This window comes from Gossypium hirsutum, chromosome A08 (genome assembly GCF_007990345.1).
Source record: "Gossypium hirsutum isolate 1008001.06 chromosome A08, Gossypium_hirsutum_v2.1, whole genome shotgun sequence".
Lineage (NCBI taxonomy): Eukaryota > Viridiplantae > Streptophyta > Magnoliopsida > Malvales > Malvaceae > Gossypium > Gossypium hirsutum.
Window position 1 is genome coordinate 65,434,984 of NC_053431.1, and position 17,442 is coordinate 65,452,425.

The window sequence follows — 17,442 nt, forward strand, 5'->3', positions numbered from 1 at the left end:
AACTAAAGGGACTATCGAGCAAATGACTAATGGGGGTTAGTTAACTTCGATGTGGTTCACCAAATCTCAAATTAAGGACATAAATCGCGTAAATTACCAAGTGGTTCCATTTTATCTTCCGATCTCAATTTTATCGACTTAAACGGATTAGGTCCAGTTTATTTTCTGATCTCGTCGATTAATCTAGGACTAACAAATGATGCGTGACAAAATTACCTTTCGGTCTCATGCTATATTGATATTCCCTTAGGGGTGTCACTACCTAAGTTCTTAGTTCTATTCAAATTAGTCCAATTTGTTACAATTTAGTCCTTTTTCCAAATATTTTAGTTTATCCACATCTTCATCAACCAATCTCCTTAAGGGGTTTAGCGATACATGCACAAAATTAAGAAAATAAACATAACAATGGAAAATAAAGAAGCCATGAAAATAAAGCTTGAGAAAAATGTGAAAGTTGAGATTTTTATGTAAGAAAAATTAAATAGCATGAAACCAAAAGCATTTAACAAAGAAATCTAAAGCAAGAAACATAAAAGGAACAAGCTTTAACAGATTTGAAGTAAAATAAGCTGAAATACATTAAACATTAAGGACATGTTTAGGTTCATCTAATAATATAGCTATCTTTTTGTATTACGATCTGACCATGTAATACTGCTTAGTATTAGTTTAAACATTAGACAACCAATGAGTCAATATTTGCTTTTATTTTACTTTGCATGCAAAAACCACATGAGGATATTATACAAAGTATATTAATGTAATCTATGAATTATTTTATTAACCAATTTGTTTGAAAAAATTACAAGTTAACAAACGAATATACTACACTTAGGACACCAAATTCAACATGTATTTTAAGTTTTTAGATACCATTCATGTTTGATTATTGGCATGCATATCAAAACTTAGATTAGTTGAGTAATTGTAAAGTTAAAAGACAAACTTGAAACTTTTGTGGGTTTTATTTAAACAAGATATGTATCATTTCAATTTGGATATGTTTATGTCATGTATTTGAGCCCAAATGAGTTAAAGTTTTGTTTTATAATGTTTTGTTTCATGCTAAAATGATATGGTGATATTTGGGCGATTTTCAACTTCAGTGGCCCAGAGTCCAGTACTCTTACCATTAGTATGGACTAAAACATGTCAGTGGCTAAAATGTTATAATTTAAGGACTAGGTATCGATACCTAGCCTCTTAGACAATGCCTGTGCACTGTTTTGATCGTTTTGAGCTCCTTGGAGCTCATACTAAACCTCGGGCACCTCCTATCAACTGAAAAATATTTCTAAATGGTTTTAAGTTGATTTTAAAGCCTTCAAAATGTGTTCTTATTTATTTATATGAGTTTATTTAAATTGTCTAAAGTTTTAAATTTTGATCAAACTCCCATTTCTCTCTATCTGAATGACTTCGATTTAAGTTTATGGGCTTTTAACAATTGTTATATGATTTAGATGTGCCCCATAAGTATTCAATGACTCGAAATGGTTTCTAGTCATACAATATCCTTTTAAACTTGATTAATTTAGTTTAAAGAACACTAATATGTTTTGAAACTAAAATTTTTATAAAAAAAACTTTTTAATTGAAGCCTATAAGTGCTTCAATAGCACTTTCCACTCGTACCATAAATCAGGACGTGTAAAGAATGTTACAAATATTGAGTGAAATGACAATGCTACTTGTTTCACAATTAATAACATAATTTCTTAAAATATAATATTATTTATTTTAAGGAAAAAAATAAAATGCTAGTTATCAAAATCTACACCTACTTTCTCGAAAACTCTAAATTTCCAAAACAATTTATAACTCAGAAATTCAATATTTTTGTACAAAAATATTCAAAGGAAAGCATCGTATCCATCTTCGTGCACAACCTTTTACAATAAATCATTTTTTCATGCATTTCTAGGATTTTGCTTAGTACAACTACCACGTGCTCTAACATTAAAAGTTAAGTGTAAACATAGAATACCTAAAATTTTGGATAACATTTTCTTTGTAATGAAAAAAAATCAAGAAATTGTAACTTGAAATTTGACTCCAAATTTCTAAATCAATTTAGAATTCACAATTCAAGTTTTGTGTACAGTAATATTTAAGGAAAGCATCATATCCATCTTCGTAGACAACTTTTCACAATAAATTTATGTTTTTTCATGTATTTAGGGTTTGGCTTCAGTACTACTAGCCACTTCTCTAACATTAAAATGGAAAGGTGGAATACTAATTAAATTTCAGTAGAAGCAAAACTGAAACTTTCTTGAAAACTTGTAATAATTACAGAATACTACTAAAAAAAAAAGGAGAAAAACAGGATTTCAGCAAGGAGCATTGTCCCTGTCGTAAATCCAGCTCTGTTCGCAGACTGGGAATTGTTCATCTCAGAATGGAACCTAAGAATGAAGCTTCTCTGTAGAATAGATCGATCAACCACGGATGAAATTAATCAAGCATTTATTTCTGAATTGCATTGATGCTCTCTACTGCAGCTCCTCCTGCCCCAGAACATGTTTGAACAGGTTGTTCTCTCCAGTCTCGGTCCTTCAATTTTATCCTGCTCGATCGATGTAGATTGTGAACGTCTTGGAGATCCATCTTGCATTTCTGTCTCTCCACTTTCAAACGAGGGCCAAGGACCATCGTTGCAGGTGCACAAAGGGATGGCAACAGAAGGAAATGGACTACAGGTAACTGGACAGAAAATATCCGAAGAAACTGATGCAACACGATTCTTTCGGATCTCTGAAGCAGGTGATGCGCAATCTGCATCACAGGGATGAAGCATGCACGATGTACAAAGGCCAAGGGATACATGTAGCCTATTTTCTTTTACCGGCGAAATGGGCAATTTGACGAAGGAGAGAATGCCATGTCTACAAAGTGGGCACGGAATAGACCCCGGTGGGGCCACGATATTGGAGGGAATGTGGCTTGTTGAGCAAAGATAGAGTGCACACCTTACGCATAACTCATGCCCACATCCTGAAAAGATAAATGAATTGATGAGAGAGCCCTTGTATTTGTAAAAACACTAGCACCAGGTTTAACTATATGGATGTATTCACCAGCTTTCCTCCTAACTCGCTATAACATTAAGTTTTTTGATGCTATGCCATTAAAAGTAAATTCTAATTCCAACACCCCTACTTGGTGCCAGCTGGAAGACCAGAGAGATCATGCTCATGAAGTCACAAAAAATGATGCTAAGATCAAATAAAATTAATGAACATAAAATGATCAAAGCAGTTTGCTACTTTCTGCCAGCATATTTTTCAAGGAAAAGAAGAGAGAATGCTAACCAAATTTATGGAAACAGCAAGTTGAAGACGTACCTTCAGCAGCAACACAACATACTCTTTCAAGGCAGACGGCACAAGTGTCAGCATCATCCAAGGGGGTTGTTGGGGACTGCAACCCACATTCTCTGCAAAATATAATCAGAAAGAAGGCTTCTAACAATAAATCTTTTTAGCTCATTGACAAACCTAAAGATCAAAGTATTATCATCCGAGGAGCTCATTGAACAACTAAAGTTTTAGGCATTAAGGGTAATTTGCTGGATTAAGACACAGATAGCATTTTAGAAATAAGTGCTTGAAATAACAGCAAACAAATTTCAGGTCTTATTTTCTAGTCTTTCATAGTCCATACTCCATTGGTAAGTCATTACTGCCGATAACATCCAACAGCAAGAATAGTAAAAACAGAAAACTTGAGAAATGGGGAAGTCCTGCGAATCAACAGTGTTTGAATGTAATATAGGCTCTCCTAGGAGAAGTTAAGACAAAGCATGACCCTTTTACCAATTTAGGCAACTCCATAATATAATCTGAGGTCACTTAGTTCCACTCTCCAAGCAAGATAAGGTTTTAAAAGTTTTCATATTTAAAACAGGAAAACAGGAAGAACTGACCAATCTTTACAAATGGAGCTTAAACAGTCACACTCTTCAGGATCAACAAATTATCTAACACCAAACTTTGCATATTAAAATGAAGCTACACGTTATGATTTAGACATGACACACAAGACAGCTAATTTTGATGCGCAACAAGGAAGAAACTACTGGCCAAAGCTAGATGATTATTCCTATACCATCACATAGAAGTTTATATAATAAACCAGTTCTGTATCATCTAAAAGTTTCAATCCTAAGAAATGGCAGTTCTTGCATCATACGAGAAAATAAAGGAAATTAACTTGCAGCAGCCAAACCAAGCAAATATTAGATTAAGAATCACATTAATTTTATTTTATTTCTCGCAATAAATTTCAACATCGTTTAGAAGTATGTATAATATATCAAATCACCGTCATATCTGCCACCAATGAAGCTCTCTCTTCAAGTTTGGCCAACTTCAAAATATCAAGATTGCCATTTTTTTTTCTTTTCAAAGAAACATTGTGTGATAACTGTTTGACAGTGATTGAAAACTAGCAAAATCTGAGAACCTAGATTGTAGGCCATGGTAGTCACAGGGTTACCTTGCTATGTTAAGTAAACTCGAAAGAGGCAAAGACAAGTAGTTGGAAGAAGGAAATCTAGGTATTGTGGTATCAGAATTAGGTGCCAGCAAGGGCTCAAGCCAATGACGACCCCACATCCTGGCAACATCAAGTGGCAGCCACCTGAGAAATACAGATAACTCAGTTAGCCATTATGGGTGAAAAACAGAAATAACAGCCATGCTTGAAGACCAAAGAAAAAAAATCTAAACAGAAGGAGATCAATAAGTCATTTACCCATTGCAGTTCAAAGTCAACCGACTGGCTCCTCTTGCTAGAAGGATCTGCAAACAATAAAATAAAATAATTCCAATTCAAGAGAAATTATCTATGGGTGCAAAAACATTGCTTCTAAGTCTTGCCTGGCAACATTTCAAGTTTCCCCCACAGGCAGCATAATGCAAAGGAGTACTTCCAGCTCCTGCTCAAAGAAAACCCGGTAACCATATCACCCACAAGTTAAAATGAAAGGCAATCGTCCATGGAAAAAATAAAAAAGAAATCATACCTATTAAATCCATTGATCTTCCATAATGAAATGTGACGGCAGATACATTGGCGTGAAGGTCTAACAAAAGCTGCACACAATCAAAATGCCCATTTAATGCAGCCATATGAAGAGCAGTATTCCCGCCATCAGCTGCCTTATTTACAAACTTTGATAGTGCACTGCAAATCGTAAGTAGCATAATTAGCACGACAATAGCTCAAGAACTGCTATCAACGCTTTGAGTAATTCCTTAGCAATTGAAATCACTAGGAGAAATATGCCTATTATGAGAATCAATTCTTTTCACATTCCAAAAGTAAGCTTTTGCTGGAAATGAACTTTTCCTTCCTGATTAATCTTTTTTACAATATTACATGCAATAGATCCCAGACCTACTTCTCCATTTAATTCAAATCAGAGTCAGCCAGAAAAAATGGTTGTTAAGGAATTAATAAAACACACCTTTGATCATTTTTGTTTCTCACAGTAGAACCGTCCCCCTTTTCACCTTCAATTTGGTTGTTCATAGCTTCAAAAGGAGCATTAGGAACAAAATCAGCTACAAGAAGTGTTATGCACCGTACATGTCCATTTACAGCAGAAAAATGGAGAGCAGTTCTTCCACTTAGATAATCTGCCCTGGTAACCTACAAGGAAGTAAATAAACAACAACAATCAACTAATCAACAAGCATTTGAAAAAGTTAACAAAGAAATTATCCAGTTATAACTACAAAACCGTTAAGTAGTCATATTTTGTGAGTAACTAAAGAAGTTCATAAAAGAAAAAAAAAATGGAACTCACATTGCATCTGAAGAGCAAAAGGGTCTGCACAACCTCCCAGTGCCCGTATCTACACGCTTGCATCAATGCCGTCTTTCAAATTCAAACATAAAAATAATAATTAAAAGTTAGTTATACTGCAGATCGGTCCCATTTGTTGCTTATCGAAGAGCAGAATTTACAGTCTAGTTTCATTGAAGCTAACTTTGGCTTGCATCAATGCCGTCTTTCAAATTCAAACATAAAAATAATAATTAAAAGTTAGTTATACTGCAGATCGGTCCCATTTGTTGCTTATCGAAGAGCAGAATTTACAGTCTAGTTTCATTGAAGCTAACTTTGGGTTTCCACGGACACAGATTTGGAATCTAAAATCATGTTAAACGAAGTATTAGAACCAATACAGTAGAATCTTTAGAAAGTTAGAAAGGTAGCCGACCAGAAGAATGTTCTTTCAAAATATGGTATCTAGCTCCAATTTTGAATCCAAAATCCCAAATTCATGCAATCAAATTCCAAAATTTTCAAAACTACATAGGAAGTCCAAAATCAGAACTAAATCCACAGCTAAAAGATCTGCACAAATAAAACTACCGTCCAAAAACCCATTCTCAATTTTTTTTTTAAAAAAGATAAAGAGTATATATTAAAAAAAACAGTTACCTGGCCACAGTAATTCCGGGAATTAACATCAGCTCCATTCTCAAGCAATAAAGCAACAATCTAACAAAAGCCCACCATAGAAATAAAACATGAAGTCAATATCTAATTAAAAAAAAAAGCTTTCCAGGGGGAAAATAGGTTAAAAATTAAAACAGAAGAAAAGAAAAAGAAGAAAGAAACCTCATTGTGGCCTTTGGCAGCAGCGAAATGAAGAGGAGAATTAAGGCCCCCAAAAGTGGAATACTTAGCAAGACAAGGATTGCAATCCAAGAGCATCTTGGCTTCCACCAAATCCCCATCTCTCGCTGCCGAAACTAATCTCTCCCCTGAAGCTGAGCACCCAAACGAATTCCCCATATCTTTTATTTCTTATTGTTATTATTATTTTGTATGGGAATTGATATTAGGTCAACTGTAGTAGAAGAGAACAAAATTTAAATTTAAAAGATGTAGTTTTAGCAGTGGGGTGGTGGGATTTTCGTGTTTTGCTCTCTTTTTCCAAGTAATAATGCAAAAAGTAGGAGTCGTTCAGAAAAATGGGAGCGGGGATGGCGTGGCTTCTTCTCTTTCGAAGGTGTGTTGTTAGTTCAGATATTGCTGCTTTTTTAGGACAAATGGAGGAGAAAGAAACAGGCACTGTAGGTGTGTCTTGTTCCCAAAACTGAAATTATATTCTTAACTCTCTTTTTTTTAGTTGGTTTAATTTTACCAAATTTCCTTCCTATATTTTTTAATTATTAAAAGACTAACACTTCTCTTAATAAAATATATTTAAAACATGTGATGGATTATTAATTTTTCTCATAAAATCGAAATTTTCAAAGCGAAAAAAAAGCTGAATTCTTTGACTAATAGTAGGGTCTGGCAAATAAAAATTGTTATAGTAGAAATACTATTTATTTTACTTGCTTCTATCAAGTCACAAAATAGGTGCAATAACAAGTCATGTTAAAATTAGTGTGCCCATTTGCTTAAAATCTGTAAATATACATAAACTATTATCATTTTAGCCAAATAAAAAATATTGCCAAATAAATTACGTTACATAAAATAAAAAGAAAAAAAATTAATGGATATCAAATTTATAATTATTTAAGATGGAAGCCTTTATGATAAAAATTAGATTACATTTTATTCTCTCCACTCAAAAAAATAATTATTAGACATTAAATCAAATAATAAATTTTAAAAATTTGTCTTTTATGTAATGTAGAAAAACTATTTTTTAAAATAAAAAGTGAAAATGAAAACAATGATTTTTATCATATTTTTACCTTATTTAACCCAACTTTAGATTAAAGTGAAACAACCTAAAAAAAAAAAGAGTAGCAAATGGAGCCTTAAAGGCTAGACGCTTGAGTCATTAACAGTGGCCGTTGAGTCCAGGTAGGGGCCACCTGGTGTTCAAACTTAGAGGGTGCGGAAGCGCGTGCGTCCTCGAGACTGCCGAAAGAAAACTATCTGTTACTTCACAGGTCATCATAATCTGGATCATACGTACTGTGCTTCGAATTACCTTTGGTTTCATGATGATAATCTGACGGCTGCTGCTGAATGGTTTCACGTGAGCAGATTAGACACTAGATTAGCCCTCAAAATATGTACATAGGGGTTTAGGACTTTGGGTGCTGATGGTGGGATCGTGGGACGTCTACGCGAAAACCACAAAATGACACCCCCAACCCATCAATTAAAAACACATTATAATTGTCACCAACTTGGTCTAATAGCAAAAGTCTTATCACAAAAAGTACATCATAACTTGAGTTCAATTTCAAATAATCCCATTTTCCTCTCAAATTATAAGAAATATATATACATCTTAAAATATAACACAAACATTATTTTTGAGCTCATTCGTTCAATCCCAACTAAATTATATGAATTTATTAAAATGTAATGTCAATTTCAGATTTCATTGATTAGTATACGTCGATTGTATAAGATAATTTGTTATAACTAATTTAAATATGTCCCATGATAATCGGTAAAACAAAGACAAAAATAGTAGACCAAGACACGTTTGAAAACATGAAAGATGGTCGGTTCCTAATTTATTAAAAGATAAATTAATAATGAACAAGATGCATTGCACATTTATTCAAATAAAATGTCCCTACAACCCTTGTTCGATATTAAATTCAAATCAAAATGACAATGCTCCTTTTCAGCCATAATTCCTAATATTTAGTTAATTATCCAGTTACATGAAATTTTCAATAAATTATTAAAGTTTTTCACAACAAAATCACTATCCAAGATAATGAAAAATAATAATAATAAGGGGGTTAATAATCAAACCTGTAATCAGTGTTGTTATTTCAAAGTATAAAATTATGCCTTGCGTAACACAAATGCAAAGCAACAAAAGCTTTCGCCATCCAAATTGTTATCACAATCACAACCTGCTAAGAACCATTAGTTGAAAAATTAATGAAGTGGCCAGGCTGACGCCTTCTACCTGTGATAGGGCAACCCTTGTTACAGGGCCAGGGATTCTGACTGAGTGTGTCTGGTGTCAACTGTATACAAAGAAATATCCAATTCATAATTCTCAAGAATCAAGTTTATACTCATCAAAGACTATGTTGGTGTCTGTTGTTTTCAGTGCTCACACGTGGGATTATGAAGACTCATCCAGATTTCAAACCTAATACTTGACACATACGTGACACAAACTATAGTTTGTTTGTTTTTTAAGATATTTTTCGCTCTTGATTTTCAAACCAAACCAACCAATTTCTGACCCATGACTTTTGGCAGACATCATCTTCTGGTCCACTCATATGGACTAACTTGTTATGCTAAAGCAATTGAGGAATAAAAAAAACAGCTTTATATAAGCTGTGATAAAAAGAATCTTCTGAATTGGAAAACAAGAATTTTCTCCTCCTGCATATTACTTGGCTGGAAAAAAGTTGTGCTGTAAAACAAAACTCTTTTCCTTTATCACAAGGAATTAAATCCCAGGTCTATAAGAAACACCATATGGTCTCCTAGTGACTTGTGGACATTGTTAGAATTTGAGCTTCAATTCAAATCCCAAAATCTCGTGCAGCCCTGTCAGACTTCTTGTGTACCTAATTTCTTCTAGACTAATACTACAATATGATCAACCTCATGTCATAAGAAGTAGGATATAGGTACTGGAAGACTCCTTACCCAGCATCATACTTTGAGCTGTTACCACTCACCAAACCACAGAATTTTTGCATCTCTACATTCATCTCATCAAGACTCAATATAATCCAATCAATATAACTTTCATCTACAAACTCCATCAGGACTGTATTTTGCTTAGAACTTGAAAGCCAAACTAGTATGATAAAAACAAATTCTTCTAACTAGAGAATATGCAAACTTTATACGATGCTAATTAGAAGAAAGCATTCCAGTTTGTTTGACCAGATAAGCCAATTCCTCTTGCAGTTCATTCCAAGGTTGCCAGAAATGATAAAATAAAACTTTAAGCTAACGGTTTTCTTTAAAAACCACCATATTTATCTCCTTAAAACCTTAAGCGCTCAAGGAACAGGATATAATGTGTCATTTGCAGCAGAAATACTAGTATTTAATCAGACCCTATTCTACATTTGTAATGACTCACTATTATCTAGTCTCTGCAAAAGAACTCAAGACAGGAAAATGTAAATAAAAAGCCAATACGCTTTATCATGGAACAGGGACACCTACTTCAAGCCAAAGGCCTGCTTTCCTGTGTAGTAGAACACCCATCCATCTGCTTAACCCTGACCAATATTTTTCTTGGTTTCTCTTCCTGCCAAACAGAAAGAAAGAACACCTGTACAGAATTTGAAAGGGTGAACAGAACATTAAAACGCAGATGGAGGGAAGGGAGGGCAAAAATAAGAGACTTGTGGCACTTACACTATAGCAGTAGCAACTTAATGGTGCAAAATCTTCAGGGAGCTTCTTATTTCAATTTACCTGCTGAAATTTCCACCAACATCTTGCATTGGTGACTAACACAGGCAAGAAGAATTGCACAATAGATGCCTTCGGCTTCTTCAATAGTCCATTAACATAGAAATGCTACTTCCACCAACAACAAAGAAATCCATTGCACTCTACAGATCCAAAAAACTATCCTTAATCCAAAATGTCCTCTTAATGTTAATGAATGTAAAGAGTGGTCTTCCATTGTAAAGTCTGGCTAATTATAAGTTCACTGTTTCAAAATTAACAATGACAATAACTAACAGAATTTAGGCCTTGTCATTCACTTAAACGGTATCCTCCTTTTCATCCAAATATTCAGTCTCATCTATGTCATCAGAAACAAAATCAGAATCTAAACTATCATTTCCTTCTTCATCGTGCTCTATTTCATATTCAACCCCAAAATCTTTCAAGTCAGTTTCCATATAGTCTGGTCTAACACACACTATGTCATCAACTTCCGTATCCCTCCTATAGCTAACCAGTTCCTTATCCACCATTGCCTTCCTAGAACTTAGCAAAACTAACTCGCCCAACTTCCTTCTCGCCAAATACAAATCATTTGGCTCAGTTAACTCCCCCTTCCTATAAGCTTCCCTAAGAAACACTGTATGAAGCTTCCCATAATTCCCCCTAGTTGAAACATAAAATATTCCCTGATGCTGAAGCAGAAAATCCTTCAACTTTTTAGGCAAATTCATCGCCATCCTAAAATGCGCAATCCTCTCCAAAGAAATCTTCTTCTCCACAGTCAATGACAGCAACTCATGAATAGTTGCCACTGCCCTCTTTTCCATCCTCTTCAGAGCTTCCAATGACCTCAAGTCATAACCAGATACGTTCTCATAAGGAGACCAATACGGAACCCGTTGCCACTTCCAAACTGCAATCCTGTAATACTTACCAATCTTAAACCCAGGCGGAAAGTTAACAAGAAATGAGAACCTAACATCCTCAGCGTCAAGTCCTTTTTCTCTGTACTCTCTCTCTCTAACTTTCTCTATGGCACAAATAGCTAACTCGGGATCTCTTTCAACAATCTCAATGTACTTATTCCTAGTATCTCGAGCATCAAACAATCTAAAAAATTCAGGGTATTTGAGAATTACCGAGTACTCAAAATCATCAGGCAACCCAAATTCTTTCCTGGCAATCCGAACGTGTTCCAGTCTCAAACGGCCCGTGTTCGACATCATAACCAACTTCCTTAACCGGGTGACGACATCAGGTAACTGGGCATGGAGTGCTTGTTTTTCTTGCTCAATTTGGAGAAGGGCCTTCTGGGTTAGCCTGCAAAAGAGGATTCTGAGAACAGGGTGCTCGTAGATTTCGAAAACGTGGGGGAATTTAAGGAGATAAGCAGCGGCTTCGTTTTCTTTGAAGCCGAGACCAAGGCGACGAGCGAGAGAGTCGAAACGAGAGATGGGCAAGGTTTGACTTGGCTGGGAAAGAATGAGAGATTGGAATTTGAGGACTTTCCGGGTCTTTTTCTCCACTTCCATGTAGTTGTCGAAACCGTGGTCGCGTACTCTGTCCTGTTTTTTAGGGATAGAGGTGGACTGGGACATGAGCATTATGGAGGTGAAAGGGAGAGGCGACGGGCTTCTGGGTTTGAGGAGATTGCAAGTGTAAGAGAAGAACACCAGCATTGTATGAGATTGATTGATTCCGGGTTTAGGGTTTTTGAGCTCCGGCAAGTGGCACAGATTTTGAAACTAACGAAAAAGAAGAAAGCGTCTGTTACTCGGCGGACTCTTTTCAAGAATGTGACATGGACTCGACTGGATCCAAAATAGGGGTGCCTTCATCGTGGGTTTAAAGCAAATCTAATAATCCACAGGCCTAACCTCAGCTACACTCATTTCTTTTTTCTTTTTTTTTTCTTTTTTCTGAATTAGCTACACTCATATTCTTTGTTTCGTTAAATCTAGGTGTTTTAGTCGTACCATGTGGCAACTAGTTGTATATATCAATAAAAATATATTAAATTAATTTATAATTTATAATTTATTATATTTTAAAAATATAAATTAATTTTTATTTTAAATGTTATAAAAATAATATAAATAATGAATTTAAATATCATTATTAAAAATAATAATATATGACACTAATATAATTTTATGCAAAAATTGTGTACAAAAGCTAGAGAAATTTTATTTTATTAATAATAGAATAGAGATAATGTTACATTACCAAATAATCCATAATATTTATATTTTGTTATATAACTCATACATCTCTTTGTTAATAGTTAAAATTTTCTTAACTTAAATGGGCGTATTCATCTCTAGGATTCTGATAAGGACGCGTGCGGAACATCATCGTAAATTTATCTAAGTCATAGATTTGGGTTAGGACTCGAAAGGAATGAAGAAAACTTTGAGGTTGACACAACCTGAAAACGCAAACAATCCAAGTTAGATCAAATAATTAAAAGGGCAACAACTAAAACAAATAATTAAGAAAAAAAAATGAGCAAGAAATTCGAATCAAATTAGGGTTCTTGAGAAAGAGTCCAATTCAGCTATGTAAAGACTTGTTCTTGATAAGTTCTAGCCGAATTAGGATTGTCAAGATAACAAAACAAAGAATTATGAGCAAATATGAATAATAAAGCAAAGAACCGAAAGAAAAAACATAAGATAATAATCAAAGAAGATTCAGCCAACATAGTATGATGAAGATCTAAGCAAATAAGAGTGTTTTGGACTAATCTTGGTGAAAAGAGGTTGTGAATTCATATATGAAAAAAAAGAAAGAAACAAAACAGATTAGTTTTGATCAATTGAATGAAAAAAAATCAAAGAAGAAAAGAAAAAAAGGCAGCCAAGAAGTCCAAGAATGAATATAATAGGGTTCTTAGTGGAGATGAAACCATTCTTGAACCAAAAGAAGGCCTTCAACTAGATCTGAAACACAATCAACAAAGCAGTTTGTTAGAATGAAGAATTAAGCAAAACAAAAATTGTTTTACAACAAAAGAATTCAAATCAACAAAAAAATAACAGAACTCCTAATTTTGAATGTTTCTTGATGTATAATGATGGGAGAACATCTTTTCTTTGTTGATTAAGACCTATAAATAAATCAAACAAAGATTAGGTTTTAAAAAAACAATAATCGAATGGAAAACTAAAGAAAAGCAGGAAGAAAGATAGAAGAAGATAGAGATGGCATGTAGAAGTCCTAAAGACCTTTTGAAACAAGATGAACCCACAACCTCTCTCCAAAAGACTCTAATTTCTCCTCCAAGAAAGATACATTGGCAAGAAAAAGCTTGAAGATGATTCTCAAAATCTAAAGAGATTGTTAAAACTTTTCTAAAAGAAAACTCAAGAAAAATTCTTAAAGAGAGAAACTTAAAGAGAACATTATTAACTCAAAAGAGAATGAATGAATTAATAAATTACAAGGGGGACGCATTATATAGAGCCACCCAGACCCTAATTATTATCCTAGATGTAACACCTCTTTTTGACCAGATTGTCATATCCGAGTTACGGGAGCTATAACTTGTTGGATCTGGTGCCTAAGTGTAGTATTTTTGTTTGAGTACAATTGTAATTTTTTGAACAGATTGGTTAATAAATTATTCATAAACTACATTAATACTTTGTACATTGTCCTCACATGATTTTTGGACGCAAAGCAAAATGGAAGCAATGTTACTCATTAGTTGTTTAATGTTTAACTGATACACATGTCAGATCGTAATACAAAAGACAACTTGTATTAGTAGACAACCTGAACATGTCCTTAGTCAAATTGGAAATGAGCAAACCAATTGAAAGACTAATATGTTGTCTATCAAGTCCAATTGGAAGATTCTTGTAACACCCCACACTTGTGCCCACGCTGGATCGGAATATGAGGCATTACCTAACTAAACTTATGCATATAAACATTTCATAACACCAAAACATAGTCAAATTAAAACTTTTTGCAATTTTATTTAAAAACTCCTTAATAAGAGCCCACGAGGCTCAAAACAAACATTAGAGCCCATTCAGAATCAATCCAGGTTCTAAAATAAACTCTAAGAATAACACTTAACACAGGGGCACACACTCGTGTCCTTTACACACCTAATTTCCATGTTATTAGCCCATTTCAACACGGTCGTGTTATTAGCCCATGTGGTTCACACAACCTAAGCAATATAGGACATGCTCGTGTCCTTTACCCATGTGGAATTAATTCTAAATACACACCTACAGGGGTTTTCACACGGCCTGGCACATGCCCGTGTCCTTCACACGGCCATGACACGCCCGTGTCCTAGCCCGTGTGCTAAAACCTAGACATTTATTTCTGACGTCAGCAATTCATAAGGGTCACACGGCTAAGGCACACGCCCGTGTGCTAGGCCGTGCCCTTCACACGGCTGAGACACACGGCCGTGTCTCTGCCCGTGTGTTTACTACCATGCATACTGACTTGAAATTTTTACGTGCAGGGCATACACGACTGAACAACACGCCCATGGGGCTGAATGTGTGTCACACACACGCCCGTGTGTCTACCCGTGTGAACAAATAAGGCAATTTATCAAGCCTCTTTGCCACTCTTACAAACACCTATTTATATAAGATTAACCGAGTTCAATACCAACATAATATGCATAACCAAAACAACCATAACCATTAGAAATTTGCATCATTGCATTGAATACTAATTAGCATTAGCCAACATTCATGGCATATACAAAATGAGTATCACAATTCACATATGAGCCAACACATTTTGACTACCTGAAAAAACGCTAAACAAAAGACTCGAGTCCCTATACATGCCAGTAAACGAAATAATTAAACTAGCTATACCAAAATCTGAGTGATAGTGTGATTGAAGCTTTTGACGTTACTGGATCTCCGATGCTAGCTTGGCGGCACTATAAGGAAAGAAATGGATGGAGGGTAAGCATGAGAGCTTAGTAAGTACATATATGCAAATAGAGTGTAATTAAAAGAAAACATGTTTGTCAAACGATAAATTGACATGCATAAAAGATGTAAATCACTTAAACTTCTCGATCTTGTTCTTCCTTTCTGTCATGTATGCTTGAAGACATCTCATCACCAACTCAGGCCTTATCCATGAGTTCAGTCTACGTACCTCATCAAACTTTCACCAACTCAATCTTCGCGTTACCCGTTGAACGTTAGGAACACATAGGGATACGTGGGGAATTCGCATCTCAATGTCATATAAGTAGTCAGAGCTACCTTGTGCTATGAAACACTTATATTTGAGCTACTCACAAACCCTTTTATCAAGTCAGGACCTAGACCCCCATAATTATCAGGTAACGCTCGCTCATTAAGCTACTCACGGTACTGTACACGGAGTCAGTACCTGGACCCACGTTACATACAACATTCATCTCATGAACTCAAACTCAACTCATGAGTTCAAACCACATAATTTTTGTAGCATGCCCCTTTGTATCCTATGTTATGTCTAAGGTTCAATGGAATTCCACATCTAACCGAATAGCATTGTATTTGCTCGCAATGTAATTTACTCAACAACATGTCATTTACACATTCATGCAACAAATAGACTTTAGACACATAACAACAATAAGCCAATTACGCATGTATATTATCAAAGTATTTAAAGTAAACTCATTAACACATTACTTACATATGTACTTACCTCGATACAAAATGATGAAGACAAGCTTAATCCTCGTAAACTTTATTCTTACCCCGATCCAGACCCGAATCACGCTTCTCTGATCTAAATTAATAAATTCATCTATTTCATCAATACATCAATTTATACACTCAAAATTTCATAATTGGGCAAATGACTATTTTGCCCTAGACTTTCATAAAATGACCATTTTACCCCTATACTCGAAAATCGATTTTTTATCAAATTTATTCATATTATAAGCCTAATCGAACCCTTTTTACTCTTATAGAAATCCAAAATTTCCACTATTTCACACATTTATCTTTTATTTCTCAATTATACAAAATAGTCCCTAATAAGGTTCTCATGAGAATCCTCACAAAATATTTATTTCCCTCTAAGACTCATATTCTTCCGTAAAATTTCAGTAACACACACATGATTCATGGAAAACCCTAGACTATGTCTATCTTGCAAAATAGTCCCCTCATGTGAGCTCATGCTTCAAGGGTCCAAAAATGTAAAAATCATTAGAGAACTCATGAGAATCACTTACTGCAAGGCTTAGAGTTGCTGAAATTTTGAGCTCAAAAACCCCTAATGCTGAAATTTCGTGGTAGGAGAGAATGAAGGATGAAGTCATCTTGTCTTATTTTTCATTAAGTCACCAACCACCTAACTTTTGAATTTTGACCAATGCTCCCTATGGCAGGCTAAGCTCTTAGGAAAGGGTCTAATTTCCCTTTAAACCCCCCAAATTAAGGTTCATGGAAATTGAACACCTTTAGCTACAATTTAGACTTCACTATGCGTTTAGCCCTTTCCAATAAGCAACCGCTAAATTAATTCACCAAATTCCATTACTTCTATCTGCTACAATACATAATATAAAAAAATATTTCTTCACCCGATTAGTCCTGAACCACTGTTCCGACTACCCAAATCGGCTGTTAATGCCTATCTTAGCATCAGTGTATCCAAGATAGAGACATAGCATGTAGGCTTGAATTGGCTGCTGAGTACATTTATAAAAGTAAACAGAATAATGATTGAAGTGAAGTAGTAATGTATGAAAATAAAAATCAAATAATGAATAAAATGTTGTGGCAATTATATGAGATAAAGTTGAAGATTATGTTTGCATGTGAAGGGAATAAGGAATAACTTAATAAAAAAATGTCATGGCAAAATGACCAAATATGCCCAAGATAACACTGCATTCTGCTTCTTTCGAAGCAGAATTAAAGCTATATTCTAGTCGTGATTACAAGTCTTAAAAACATACCTAACATATCTCCTTATGTATCGATCACAACTATGTCAATACGACTACGATATTCGTCTTGATACCGCATAACATTCGATCATGTTCCAACTTA

General features: G+C 34.7%; 2 protein-coding genes across 3 annotated transcripts; both read right to left on the reverse strand.

Annotated features, from left to right (window-relative positions):
* Positions 1-2,063: 2,063 nt before the first annotated feature.
* On the reverse strand, positions 2,064-7,302 carry LOC107906780 (E3 ubiquitin-protein ligase XBAT33). Its single transcript, XM_041074702.1, has 10 exons — positions 6,641-7,302; positions 6,461-6,520; positions 5,819-5,890; positions 5,477-5,661; positions 5,033-5,193; positions 4,887-4,945; positions 4,762-4,808; positions 4,504-4,647; positions 3,351-3,442; positions 2,064-3,000 (listed from the first exon to the last, which is right to left on the reverse strand). Exons 1-10 carry the CDS (start codon positions 6,815-6,817, stop codon positions 2,465-2,467), a joined length of 1,533 nt encoding a protein of 510 aa, XP_040930636.1. The 5' UTR covers positions 6,818-7,302; the 3' UTR covers positions 2,064-2,464.
* Positions 7,303-9,938: 2,636 nt separating this feature from the next.
* On the reverse strand, positions 9,939-12,358 carry LOC121204595 (protein ROOT PRIMORDIUM DEFECTIVE 1). Of its 2 annotated transcripts, none has more exons than XM_041074704.1 (2): positions 10,349-12,293; positions 9,939-10,238 (listed from the first exon to the last, which is right to left on the reverse strand). In XM_041074704.1, the coding sequence occupies exon 1, from the start codon at positions 12,067-12,069 to the stop codon at positions 10,705-10,707; it is 1,365 nt and encodes a 454-aa protein (XP_040930638.1). In that variant the 5' UTR covers positions 12,070-12,293; the 3' UTR covers positions 9,939-10,238; positions 10,349-10,704. The 2 variants fall into 2 exon arrangements, with proteins under 2 accessions (XP_040930638.1, XP_040930637.1); XM_041074703.1 differs by having other exon boundaries at positions 10,226-10,262; positions 10,349-12,358.
* Positions 12,359-17,442: the final 5,084 nt, after the last annotated feature.

Coding starts and splice junctions, on each gene's coding strand:
- LOC107906780 (XM_041074702.1), bottom strand. CDS start 6,817: ATGGGGAATTCGTTTGGGTGCTCAGCTTCAGGGGAGAGATTAGTTTCG. Junction 5,891..6,460: donor CCCGGAATTACTGTGGCCAG/GTAACTGTTTTT, acceptor TGAATTTGAAAG/ACGGCATTGATGCAAGCGTG. Junction 3,443..4,503: donor AGTTTACTTAACATAGCAAG/GTAACCCTGTGA, acceptor TATATTTTGCAG/AGAATGTGGGTTGCAGTCCC.
- LOC121204595 (XM_041074704.1), bottom strand. CDS start 12,069: ATGCTGGTGTTCTTCTCTTACACTTGCAATCTCCTCAAACCCAGAAGC.